Source organism: Stegostoma tigrinum, chromosome 8, assembly GCF_030684315.1.
Source record: "Stegostoma tigrinum isolate sSteTig4 chromosome 8, sSteTig4.hap1, whole genome shotgun sequence".
In the NCBI taxonomy this organism is placed as follows: Eukaryota; Metazoa; Chordata; class Chondrichthyes; order Orectolobiformes; family Stegostomatidae; genus Stegostoma; species Stegostoma tigrinum.
In genome coordinates this window covers 10210509-10222882 of record NC_081361.1, presented here as the reverse complement: position 1 = coordinate 10222882, position 12374 = coordinate 10210509, and the positions used below count along the sequence as shown (strand labels likewise).

The 12374-nt window shown below is 47.4% G+C and overlaps 1 protein-coding gene across 1 annotated transcript in view; it reads left to right on the top strand.

Moving 5' to 3' along the window:
* The window catches only part of LOC125456472 (LIM homeobox transcription factor 1-alpha-like), a 261291-nt gene extending 250119 nt beyond the window's left edge, over positions 1–11172 (top strand). The window contains exons 8-9 of the mRNA XM_048539600.2: positions 492–659; positions 9442–11172. Coding sequence (XP_048395557.1) covers positions 492–659; positions 9442–9599 — 326 coding nt within the window. The 3' untranslated portion in view covers positions 9600–11172. The remainder of the gene's footprint in view (positions 1–491; positions 660–9441) is intronic.
* Positions 11173–12374: the final 1202 nt, after the last annotated feature.

The window sequence follows — 12374 nt, the reverse complement described above, 5'->3', positions numbered from 1 at the left end:
AATTAATTGGTTGTGGGAAGAATATGTTCAGGGATATGGGATAAAAGAGAGACTAATTAGACAGCTTTATTGGAGCACCAGTACAGTCACAATGGGCTAAAGGGACTCCCCACTTATCCTATCACTCTAATGCAGTGACTGCTCATTACCATAAATCTGTGCAACCTTGTGATCAGCCAGAGGAAAGAGTTGCTGTTTGTTTGGTTTTGTCAAAGCTGTCTATTAAATCTTCATTCAGCTTTCTTCACTCAACAGCCCCAAATACTGAGATGTCACCTTGTAGCTGAAGTCCCTTGTCCCAGTCCTGTGTACTTTCTGTGGCATCTTGCCTGAAGTGATGCCCAGAGCCCAATACCAGCCTTCAGAGGAGGCCTAGACTAGCGATGTTGAAAACAAAAGGGTTTATCAGGACTTCCTCGTACAAGTTTGGAGCTGGATAGAATGTACTGCTATGTGACAATCATTTCACTTTATTTCTTTTTCTTGTGCAGTCCCAGCGAACAGTTCCAATAACCCTGGAATGGAAACGATGATGAACCCTTATACAAGCCTGCCTCCACAGCAGCTCCTGGCTATTGAACAGAATGGATATAGCACCGATCCTTTTCGACAAGGCCTCACTCCTCCTCAGATGCCGGGAGACCATATGCACCCTTATGGTGACTGCTTCTTTCTCCTTGAGATTTCAGCCAATTTTTTTTTTCAGAGAAAGCAAAAGCCTCGTATTGAATCCCAGAATAACAAACCGACCATTCCAAGTCATGGCAGCACCTTCAATGTCCCCGCTTTTCCAGCCCTTCCTCTGCTAGGAAGGACTATTCCTATCTATTTTGCCCTGACGCCCTTGAACATCTCTGTTCAACCCTCCTTTTCTCCAGGAGCGACAGCCTCCCTGCTGCCAGCCTATCCACGTAACTGAGGTTTCTCACCCTTGGAACCAATCTCTTCCAACTTTTCTGCACCGTCTCCAATAGCTTCCACAGCGCAGTGCCAGAACTGGAGGCAAAACTCTAGTCAAGGCCTACATTTTTACACATGTTTATCGGAACACCCTTGCTTTTGTATTCTCTACCCTGATTTCTAAAGCCCAGGACCCCTTGTGCTTCGGTGGTTTCTTAAATCTGCTCCCTGCCATTTGAAACAGATTGTGTTCCTATACACTACCAGGTCCCTGTACACCCTTTAGAATTGTACTCTTCATTTTGTACTGTGTTTCATTGCCTTTCCCATTAAAATGGATCATTTTGTGTTCCTCCATATTAATTTTCATCTGCCATATATCCACCCATTCTACCAGCCTATCTATGCCCTCTCAGAGCTTTTCATTACCCACCTCATAGTGCCAGTCCTTGTGAATATGTGGTGCCCAGAGCTGGGCTAATGGCTCAGGTCTAACTAATAATTGCTTAGCTTAGCTTCTTCAAAGAGGAGTTGGACAGTCTGTTGTCTGAGGATGGGTTTGAAGATTACAGGGATCGGTCTAGTTTGACATGTCCAGGTAAGAATGAGTTTTGTGACACCAGGCCTGAGTAAGGAAGAGAGCTTTATCCAGAACAACGAAGGTTGAACCTTGGAGCTGTGAAGCCAGGTAAATACTTTGAAGTATTATTTCACAATCTTTGAAGTTCTAGGCATGTCTGAAGACTACTTCCCTTTGAGAGATCCAATTGGGGTGCTGGTAGTTTGCAAAGTACACTGAGAGGAATTTACATTCTCAACAAAAAGGCTGTTCAGCCCTTTAGGGGAGGTAATGACTTTGAGTTGTTATTACGGGACTGTTAATCCAGCGACTAAAGTACTGTTCAAGGGACCCAGGTTCAAATCCTGCCATGTCAGATGGTGGAAGTTGAATTCAATAAACATCTGGAATTAAGAGTCTAATGATGACCATGAATCCATTGTTGATTTTTGGGATAAACCCATCTGGTTGACTAATATCCTTTAGGGAAGGAAACTGCCATCCTTACCTGGTCTGTGACTCTTTCTGGACAATTAGGAATAGGGAATAGCCTATCCAGTGACACTCTTGTCATGTGAATGAATTTTGAAAAAAAAACACAGGTGGGATGTAATATGTTAAAAGTCTCCAAACCCTAACTGACACTATGAAATTAGAGTTGACCAATTTTGGATTTAATGGAATAGAATTGGTTGGCTGAAGAGCTGGCAAGTAAAGCCCATCCCTTGCATTTAGATTGCTCATTTGAGTATTTTAACAAGGTTCGGGTGCCCACATTTTAGCTCCGTCTTCAACTTAACGCCAGACCCTTGTCTTTCCCAGAAAACCTGAGGCAATGGGGAGGAAAACTGAAGAGTTAAATGCTTTTACAGCACTGCTTGTGGGCCAAGAGGAAACATAAATATTTCTTGTCAGCTTCCAGGCTAGCTGGGCCTCCACTACAATCAGACTCCCAGCTCACAAAAAGGCGTAAAAAAAAAATGTCCCCATGTCCATTTTAAATCTATCTCCTCTCACCTTAAAAATATGCCCCCAAATACCCCCTAGAGAAAAGCCATCTGTCATTCATCTTATCTATATCCCACATTATTTTACAACCTCTGTAAGGTCACCCCGCAACCTCCTATGCTCCAGTGAAAAAGTCCCAGCCTCTCCTTATAACTCAAACCCTCTATTCCTGGCCACATCCTGGTAAATCTCTTCTGAGTCCTCTTAAGGTTAATAATATCCTTCCTGTAACAGGGCAACCAGAACTGGACACAGAAGAGGCCTCACTAACGTCCTATACAACCTAAACATTACACCCCAACTCCTATAGTCAAAGGACTGAGCAATGAAGGAGAACAACGTCTCCCAGGAACCACCAACTCCTTCCATTGATCACCGAATTCCAGGGAATATTCATTGAACACCTGCCATTGGCAACCCTGTCCCTTGTCTGTTTCTGATCTGTGGCGAGCATACCATTTACAGGCTCTCATCACCGGCACCATCTTTTCCATACATTGTTAATCCTCTTCAATAAATTCGAAATTCCCATTTGGATAAGAGGTGGGAAAATTCTGCTACCCCCATCCCCACCACTCCAACACACACCTTATCCTGCACAACGTTTACCCCTCGACCAAGATGACTAAACTAGATGATTTGGTTTGTGGGATCTTGCTGTGCATAGTTTTTTTTTGTCAGTAACTATTTCGCCTGTGGACTGCAAAACACTCTGGGGTAATTTCAAGGGTATCGAAAGGTAGCTCCTGACATTGCTGAGGCTGATTTTTCCTGGAGTACCGAGGGCCTTTTTCCAAAGTACACGTTTCACCAAGATGAAGGTGTAGAGGGTAGAGGCTTGGCAGTACCTGATGAGGAACAGAGAACTCTCCCCAGCACAGTGCCCAACAGTTACCCCTCAGCTTAGATTGTTGGAGATGAGCCAGGCACTTCCCAAGGTGGCCACTGGCATTTCCCTGACAGAATTTTATTTCTTTTCCCCCCACCTCCCCGTCTCAACATTAGAATCCTGACAATGTTGGGACAGGCCCCTCGGCCCAACAAATCCACACCAACCCTCAGAGCATCCCACCCAGAACCATTCCCCTATAACCCACCTAATCTACACATAACTTGAACACTGTGGGCAATTTAGCATGGCCAATCTACCTAGCATGCCTATCTTTGGAATATGGGAGGAAACCAGAGCACCCAGAGGAAACCCACACAGACATGAGGATAATGCGCAACCTCCACACAGACAGTCATTGTGGGTGGATTCAAACCCAGGTCCCCAGTGCTGCGAGGCAGCAGTGCTAACCACTGAGCCACTGTGCTGCCAATGTTGATGCTTTTTCTGAAAAAAGTAACAAATTGATCACAAACCTGCAGCCTCTCAAGAAAGCAGTTGAGGGGGCAATTAGGATGGGCAATAAACACATGCTGAGCCAGCGGCTCTCGTAAAAGAATTTTAAAAAATACACTGCCAGGCAACTTGAGAATGTACTAATTAGCTCCTTGTTCCCTTTATTTAAATGATGAGGTGGATTGAGTCCAGAATAAACCTGCAGAAACCTATATTCTATAGAAACAGATAAAATTGCAACAGGACTTGACAGGTTAGGGTGTTCACAAAGACCAGGGAGTCCAGAACCTGAGTGTCACAGTATAAGGATGTGGGGTAGGCCATTTTGGACTGAAATAGGGACAAATGTCTTTGCCCAGGCAGCGGTGAGCCTGCTGGAATTCTCTGCCTCAGTGTGTAGCACTGCTACCTCAAAGGTCAGGGACCCTTGTTTGCTTCCACCCTCAGGTGACTGTCTGTGTGGAATTTGCACATTCTCCCTGTGTCTGCGTGGGTTTGTTCTGGTTTCCTTACTGGTGGTGTGCCTCAAAGATCTGTTTTGGAAGCACTGCTGTTTGTCATTTTTACAAATGACTTGGACGCAGGCATTGGTGGATGGGTTAGTAAGTTTGCAGATGACACTAAAGTCGATGAAGTGGTGGACAGTGTGGAAGAATGTTGCAGGTTGCAGGGAGACTTGGATAAACTGCAGAATTGGGCCGAAAGGTGGCAAATAGAGTTAAATACGGATAAATGTGAGGTGATTCACTTTGGGAGGAAGAATAGGAAGGCAGAATACTGGGTCAATGGAAAGATTCTTGGTAGTGTAGATGTGCAGAGGGATCTTGGTGTCCATGCACATAGATCCCTGAAAGTTGCCACCCAGGTTGATAGTGCTGTTAAGAAGGCTTACGGTGTTTTAGGTTTTATTGGCAGAGGGATTGAGTTCCGGAGCCATGATGTCATGCTGCAACTGTACAAAAGGCTAGTGCGGCCTCATTTGGAAAATTGCGTGCAGTTCTGGTCACCCCATTACGGGAAGGATGTGGAAGCATTGGAAAAGGTGCAGAGGAGATTTACCAGAATGTTGCCTGGTCTGAAGCGCAGGCTCTATGAAGAAAGGCTGAGGGACTTGGGTCTGTTCTCATTGGAGAGAAGGAGGCTAAGAGGGGATTTAATAGAGACATACAAGATGATTAGAGGATTAGATAGGGTGGACAGTGAGAGTCTTTTTCCGAGGATGATGACTTCAGCTTGTACAAGGGGGCATAGCTACAAATTGAGGGGTGATAGATTTAAGACAGATGTCAGAGGCAGGTTCTTTACTCAGAGAGTGGTAAGGGCGTGGAACGCCCTGCCTGCCAATGTAGGTAACTCAGCCACATTAGGGGCATTTATACAGTGCTTGGATAAGCATATGGATAATGATGGGATAGTGTAGGGGGAGGGACTTAGATTAGTTCACAGGTCGGCGCAATATCAAGGGCTGAATGGCCTGTTCTGCGCTGTATTGTCCTATGTTCTAATCCAACAATGTGCAGGTTGGGTGGATGGGCCAGGCTAAATTGCCCCACAGTGCTCAAGGGATGCCGAGATTAGATAGGTTAAAAGGGGGCTGGGTCTGGGTAGGATGCTCTGACGGTCAGTGTGGACTTGTTGGGCCAAAGGGCCTGTTTCCACACTGCAGTATTACAGTTGCAGAAAGGACGTTTGGGGACTTGTCAACTGAGGTAGTATGGGCTGAGATTAGAAACAGGAAAGGAGAGGTCACCCTGTTGGGAGTTTTCTATAGGCCTCCGAATAGTTCCAGAGATGTAGAGGAAAGGATAGCAAAGATGATTCTCAATAGGAGTGAGAGACAGGGTAGTTGTCATGGGGGACTTCAACTTTCCAAATATTGACTGGGAACACTATAGTTCAAGTACTATAGATGGGTCAGTTTTTGTCCAGTGTGTGCAGGAGGGCTTCCTGACACAGTATGTAGATAGGCCAACAAGGGGCGAAGCCACATTAGATTTGGTACTGGGTAATGAGCCTGGCCAGGTGTTAGATTTGGAAGTAGGTGAGCACTTTGGTGATAGCGATCACAATTCTGTTATGTTTACTTTAGTGATGGAAAGAGATAGGTGTATACCACTGGGCAAGTGTTATAGCTGGGGGAAAGGCAATTACGATGAGATTAGGCAAGATTTAGGGAGCATAGGATGGGGAAGGAAACTGCAGGGGATGGGCACATTAGAAATGTGGAGCTTATTCAAGGAAAAGCTCCTGTGTGTCCGAGATAAGTATGTACCTGTCAGGCAGGGAGGAAGCTATAGAGCGCGGGAGCCATGGTTTACGAAGGAGGTGGAATTTCTAGTCAAGAGGAAGAAGAAGGCTTCTGTTAGGATGAGATGTGAAGGCTCAGTTAGGGCGCTTGAGGGCTACAAGGTAGCCAGGAAAGACCTAAAGAGAGAGCTCAGAAGAGCGTGGAGGAGACATGAGAAGTTGTTGGCGGATAGGATCAAGGTAAACCCTAAGGCGTTCTATAGGTATTTAAGGAATAAAAGAATGATGAAAGTAAGATTAGGGCCAATCAAGGATAGTAGTGGTAAGTTGTGTGTGGAGTCAGAGGAGATAGGGGAAGCACTAAATGAATATTTTTCAACAGTATTCACTCTAGAAAATGACAATGTTGTCGAGGAGAATACTGAGATACAGGCTACTCGACTAGGTGGGATTGAGAATCACAAGGAAGAGGTATTAGAAATCCTACAGAGGGTGAAGATAGATAAGTCCCCTGGGCTGGATGGGATTTATCCTAGGATCCTCTGGGAAGCCAGGGAGGAGATTGCCGAGCCTTTGGCATTGATCTTTAACTCGTCATTGTCTACAGGAATAGTGCCAGACGACTGGAGGATAGCAAATGTGGTTCCCCTGTTCAAGAAGGGGAGTAGAGACAACCCTGGTAAATGTTGGAAAAGGTTATAAGGGATAGGATTTATAATCATCTAGAAAAGAATAAATTGATTAGGGATAGTCAGCACGGTTTTGTGAAGGGAAGGTCGTGCCTCACAAACCTTATTGAGTTCTTTGAGAAGGTGACCAAACAGGTAGATGAGAGTAAACCGGTTGATGTGGTGTGTATGGATTTCAGCAAGGTGTTCGATAAGGTTCCCCACAGTAGGCTATTGTACAAAATGCGGAGGAATGGAATTGTGGGAGATATAGCAGTTTGGATCGGAAATTGGCTTGCTGAAAGAAGACAGAGGGTGGTAGTTGATGGGAAATGTTCATGCTGGAGACCAGTTACTAGTGGTGTACCGCAAGGGTCAGTATTGGGTCCACTGCTGTTTGTCATTTTTATAAATGACCTGGATGAGGGCGTAGAAGGATGGTTTGGTAAATTTGCAGACGACACTAAGGTTGGTGGAGTAGTGGATAGTGACGAAGAATGCTGTAGGTTGCAGAGAGACATAGATAAGCTGCAGAGCTGGGCTGAGAGGTGGCAAATGGAGTTTAATGCAGACAAGTGTGAGGTGATGCACTTTGGTAGGAGTTACTGGAAGGCAAAGTACTGGGCTAATGGTAAGATTCTTGGTAGTGTAGATGAGCAGAGAGATCTCGGTGTCCACGTACACAGATCCTTGAAAGTTGCCACCCAAGTTGACAGGGCTGTTAAGAAGGCATACAGTGTTTTAGCTTTTATTAATAGAGGGATCGAGGTCCGGAGCCAAGAGGTTATGCTGCAGCTGTACAAAACGCTGGTGCGGCCGCACTTGGAGTATTGTGTACAGTTCTGGTCACCGCATTATAAGAAGGATGTGGAAGCTTTGGAAAGGGTGCAGAGGAGATTTACTAGGATGTTGCCTGGTATGGAGGGAAGGTCTTACGAGGAAAGGCTGAGGGACTTGAGGCTGTTTTCATCAGAGAGAAGAAGGTTGAGAGGTGACTTAATTGAAACATATAAAATAATCGGAGGGTTAGATAGGGTGGATAGGGAGAGCCTTTTTCCTAGGATGGTGACGGCGAGCACGAGGGGGCATAGCTTTAAATTGAGGGGTGAAACATATAGGACAGATGTCAGAGGTAGTTTCTTTAGTCAGAGAGTGGAAAGGGAATGGAACACTTTGCCTGCAACGGTAGTAGATTTGCCAACTTTAGGTACATTTAAGTAGTCATTGGATAAGCATATGGACGTACATGGAATAGTGTAGGTTAGATGGGTTTGAGATCGGTATGACAGGTCGGCACAACATCGAGGGCCGAAGGGCCTGTACTGTGCTGTAATGTTCTATGTTCTATACAGTGATTCTACGAAACTGTTGAGTCCACAATACTGAATATTTTCAAGAAGAAGTGCAATGCCATTTTTAGGGCTAAAAGGGGTCAGAGGGAATAAGGAGAAAGTGGGACCAGGGATTGTGTTCATATAGAACAGTGAGCAGATTCAAAAGAGCTGAACGGCCTCGTCCCTCTCCTATTTTCTGGCCTGCCAGGCCTGTTTCTGTGGCTAATGCTTTCTCTTCTGAGTTAGATAGGGTTGTGAGTTCGATTTTCACTCCAGGATTGAGTGTGCAATGCAGGATGAAAGCCCAGAACATTGCATGTGCGCTTTCAGGCAAGATATTAAACTATCTTTATGGGTGGCACATTGGCTTAGTGGCTCGCACTGCAGCCTCACAGTGCCAGGGACCCAGGTTCGATTCCAGCCTTGATAACCGTGTGTGTGGAATTTGCACATTCTCCATGTGTCTGTTTGGGTTTCCTCCGCGTGCTCTGGTTTCCTCTCACAGTCCAAAGATGTGCAGGCTAGGTGGATTAGCCATGCTAAATTGCCCATAGTGTTCAGGGGTGTGTGGGTTAATGGGGGATGGGTCTGGGTGGGATGCTCCAAGGGATGGTGTGGACTTGTTGGGCCAAAGGGCCTGTTTCTACACTGTAGGGAATCTCATCTAATCTAAGGCCTCATCTGCCCCGTTAGGTGGACATGCAGGTAAGTTTTCCTTGGAGTCCTGGCAAATAATTCTGCCTCAAACCACTTCCCTTCCACAGGGAGTGGGTAGCCATTCTACTGGGCTAGCAATCCATGGCCACAGGCTGATGTCCTGGGAGTATGGGTTCGATTCCAACCGTGGCAGATAGTGAAATCTAAATTCAATGAATAGCCAGCCTAACGGTGACCATATGACCTCTGATGATCGTTGTAAGAACCTATCTGGTTTACCAATGTCATCTCGGAAATGAAATATCCCATCCTTTCCTGCTCTAGTTTAGGTTGGACTCCCCAGCCACAGCAATATGGTTGACCCTTAACTGGAGAGCGAGGCCTGGGCAATAAATGCTGGCCAAGTGAGCGAAACCCTCCTCCCTTGGACGCATGAAAGAAAAGGCAAAATAACAGACAGGTCGCCGTTTGCGGGATCTTACTCTGTGCAAGTCTGCTGCTGCTGCATTGCAACAGCGACTGCGCTCTCGGGAGGTATTTCACTGGCTGTATAAACGGGTCCTGAGGCGAAGGAAATCACTCGACGGCTCCAAGCCTTTCCTTTTTGTTGTCAAGCGTGGGTGTGGACGGAGGTTGGCGATGGGCTGCATTTCCCATTTCAGAGGGCTGTCCTTCCTGTGGCTGGTCGCTCAGATGTTGAGATGTTGTCTTCTCTTCTCTTAGGCAACGAGACCCTGTTCCATGACATGGACAGCGACACATCGCTCAACAGTCTAGGTGACTGCCTGCTGGCAACCAACGAAGCAAGCTCCATGCAGGCTCGGATAGGAAACCCCATAGATCGGCTCTACTCCATGCAGAATTCCTACTTTACTTCATGAGGTAGAGCTCACTGTCAACGCCGGAAAGAGCAGAGCTGCCCAGGGCCCCCACAGCCAACAGTTGAATATCATTCCACAGCTCTACTCAACGTCACTGAAAGCAACAGACGAAACCTGGGGTCCTACAAGCGCTTGGACTGCGATAATCATTGATAAACCACCCCCTCCCCATTGTTACCACTTGCTATCAGTTAGTCGTGCTGAATGTTTTAGACTGTTGTGGTTAGCCACGTCGCTGTGCTCTGAATGGTCCATCGTTGTCGATGCGAGTAAAATAATGCTCACTCGTTTCAGAAGCCTGATGGCTCCTTCCAGATGACTCGCACTTAGCCCTCCCCGACCCCGCCTCTTGGAAAATCCGAACCTGTCTCAGGTCCAGCGATGGATCGTGCATTCGGCGTCAAAAACGCAAGACCCAGACCGGGGGGTGAGGGGGGAGGGGGTTCGGAACGCCACGCATCCCTCGCGAAACTGTGGCCTTTAGCTCACCGGGTGCAGAAGTGGCCCCCACCTCTGCCCCCCTCCCTTTGGTGTTTCGCTCCTTACCACCCCGACCGAACCAGTGTCAAGCCTCACAACGCAAACCGGGCAGAATCGCAGGTTAAAACTTTTCGACTGGGTCCTGGATTTGGCGTTTTTGCGCAGGGATGGTGAGGGCAGTGGAGTGCAGGCATGCTGCGCCCACCAGGCACTGGGTTCCTTGTCCCAGGCAACCCGAATCCAGAACTTTACCGGCCCGATCAGAATGACTTTATAAAAGGTGGCTTCCGTTCTCCAGCTTTCACTATTTAATGAAGCACTCGGTGCACTTAAGGTATGAACCGTCCTATGCATTAGCCTTCCTCGTTTGTATCTTGTGTGAGGGCGAGTCCTGATTTTTGAGGTCTTATCGCGACTTGCAGTTAATTTAGCAAATAGCTGAACCCCATGTGAACTGTTTTCAAGTCTTGAAAGCCCAGCTTGAGAAGGTTTATGTTGTAAATAACTGCTGTTATAAGAACTTGTGTTTTTTTTCAAAGTGCTGGTTATTTAACTGTGAAAGATGAAAACAAAAAGCTGTGATAATGTATTGACTGAAGATCACCCTCCACATTGGCATTGTCACTGCAACCAACCAGGCCTCTCAATTAGAGGCACATAGAAAAGTTCACAGGCTATAGGTCAAAGGTCTCTTCATTGTATGCTGTTAGTAGACACTGAATATGTATTGTGCACCCGTTTATTCAAGTGACGTTATTCGTGTTTGAGAGACCCTTCTCGCCTTTCTGTAGGTTCGCGGCCCAAGACAAGGTTCGACTAGAATCTCACAGACACACCTCACCCCTTGTAGCTCAACACAGGCTCTGAGGTAGAAACTTCGAACCTTCCTGGATAGAGGATAAACTGCTGTTGTCAATCTCATCTTTTGAGGCTCATTTGGTCAGATCAGTCACAGAGTGCACTGGGAGAAGCAATCCTCCTCTTTTACATGACAGTATTTGGGCAGTGCTTCAAGTTCAAGACCCCAACCCCCCACCTCCCCTAGTCTCTAGGCTGAACTTTGCTGCGTTGGTAGATAGGCTGCAACTGTGTCCTGGGCCTGCAGCCCAAAGTGAGCAGAGCCCAGCAGCTGCTCCGAACTGTCACCAGAAACTACAGGACTGAGACGGCCTATTAACCCCCCCCCCCCCCCCCACCCGACGCCACCACACCAAACACCACCTCACCTCTCCCCGCTAAAGGAAAAACACGTTGTATGAGATCCAGAAATCCATCTCCAGGACTGCGAGAGCACAGATGTCCAGCAGAGCGCGCTCCCAAACTGGGTGTTGAGGGGAGGTTAATTACTTGGAGTGAACTTTGCGACCATGTCTGCCCCAAGCGTCTGAAATTGCAGGCGCCAGAAAGATGGCACGAAGGGAGACCTCGGGGGTCGTTCCACGAGCATGTGTTGTGTTGGCAGTCATTATGTTGTGAGTAAGCCCTGGTCGATACCGTGCAGTAGCATCGGGCGCAAGGCAGGCAGGTGGCATCGGCTGGAGAAAGCGGTTGGAATCTGGGTGCCCCGACTCCTTCCCGCGCCCACATCCGCCAACGAACAGTGACTGCCTCCCCCAGCAACGCATCCCCAGCCCATTTCTTCGCAAAGTTTGGTGACAAATTCGAAATTGCGAATCTTCTCCTAGCTCCGTTCTGAAAATGAGGCGCGATGTTTTCTTTTCTCGGAGGTGGGTGTTGCAGCCGAGGTTAGAGAAAGACGCCCAGGTTGTTGGGGGTGGGTTTGTCACTTTGGGAGCACTGTCCACACCCAGAGGAGGCCTGGTTAACCGCCCAGAACGTTAACCAATGGAAAGCAACAGTAGGTCAAGTGCCCATGAAGCTGAAGATGATACATTGGCCGAAGAATGATAGTCGGTAGGAGGTGGAACGGGGCCCGGCCTACCAGCTGAAAGGGAGAGGGCTCATAATGCCATGAAGCCAGGAGCAATGTCGGACACAGCGCCTCACTCACCAAGCACCACACCCCCACCACACACCCGACTGGCAGCATGAAGGGTCTAGGCCCGAAACGTCAGCTTTTGTGCTCCTGAGATGCTGCTGGGCCTGCTGTGTTCATCCAGTCTCACATTTTATTATCTTGGTACGTAAGCTGCCTGGTTCAGGTGGGCTATTTCGATCTCTCTCAGCTCTTCCTTCCAGCCACTTCACAGCTGGCCATAGCTGAGCTCAACCCAACTCCATTTTCTGCCCATAATCCTTACGGTGCTGTGTTCATCCAGCTCCACACTTTGTTAT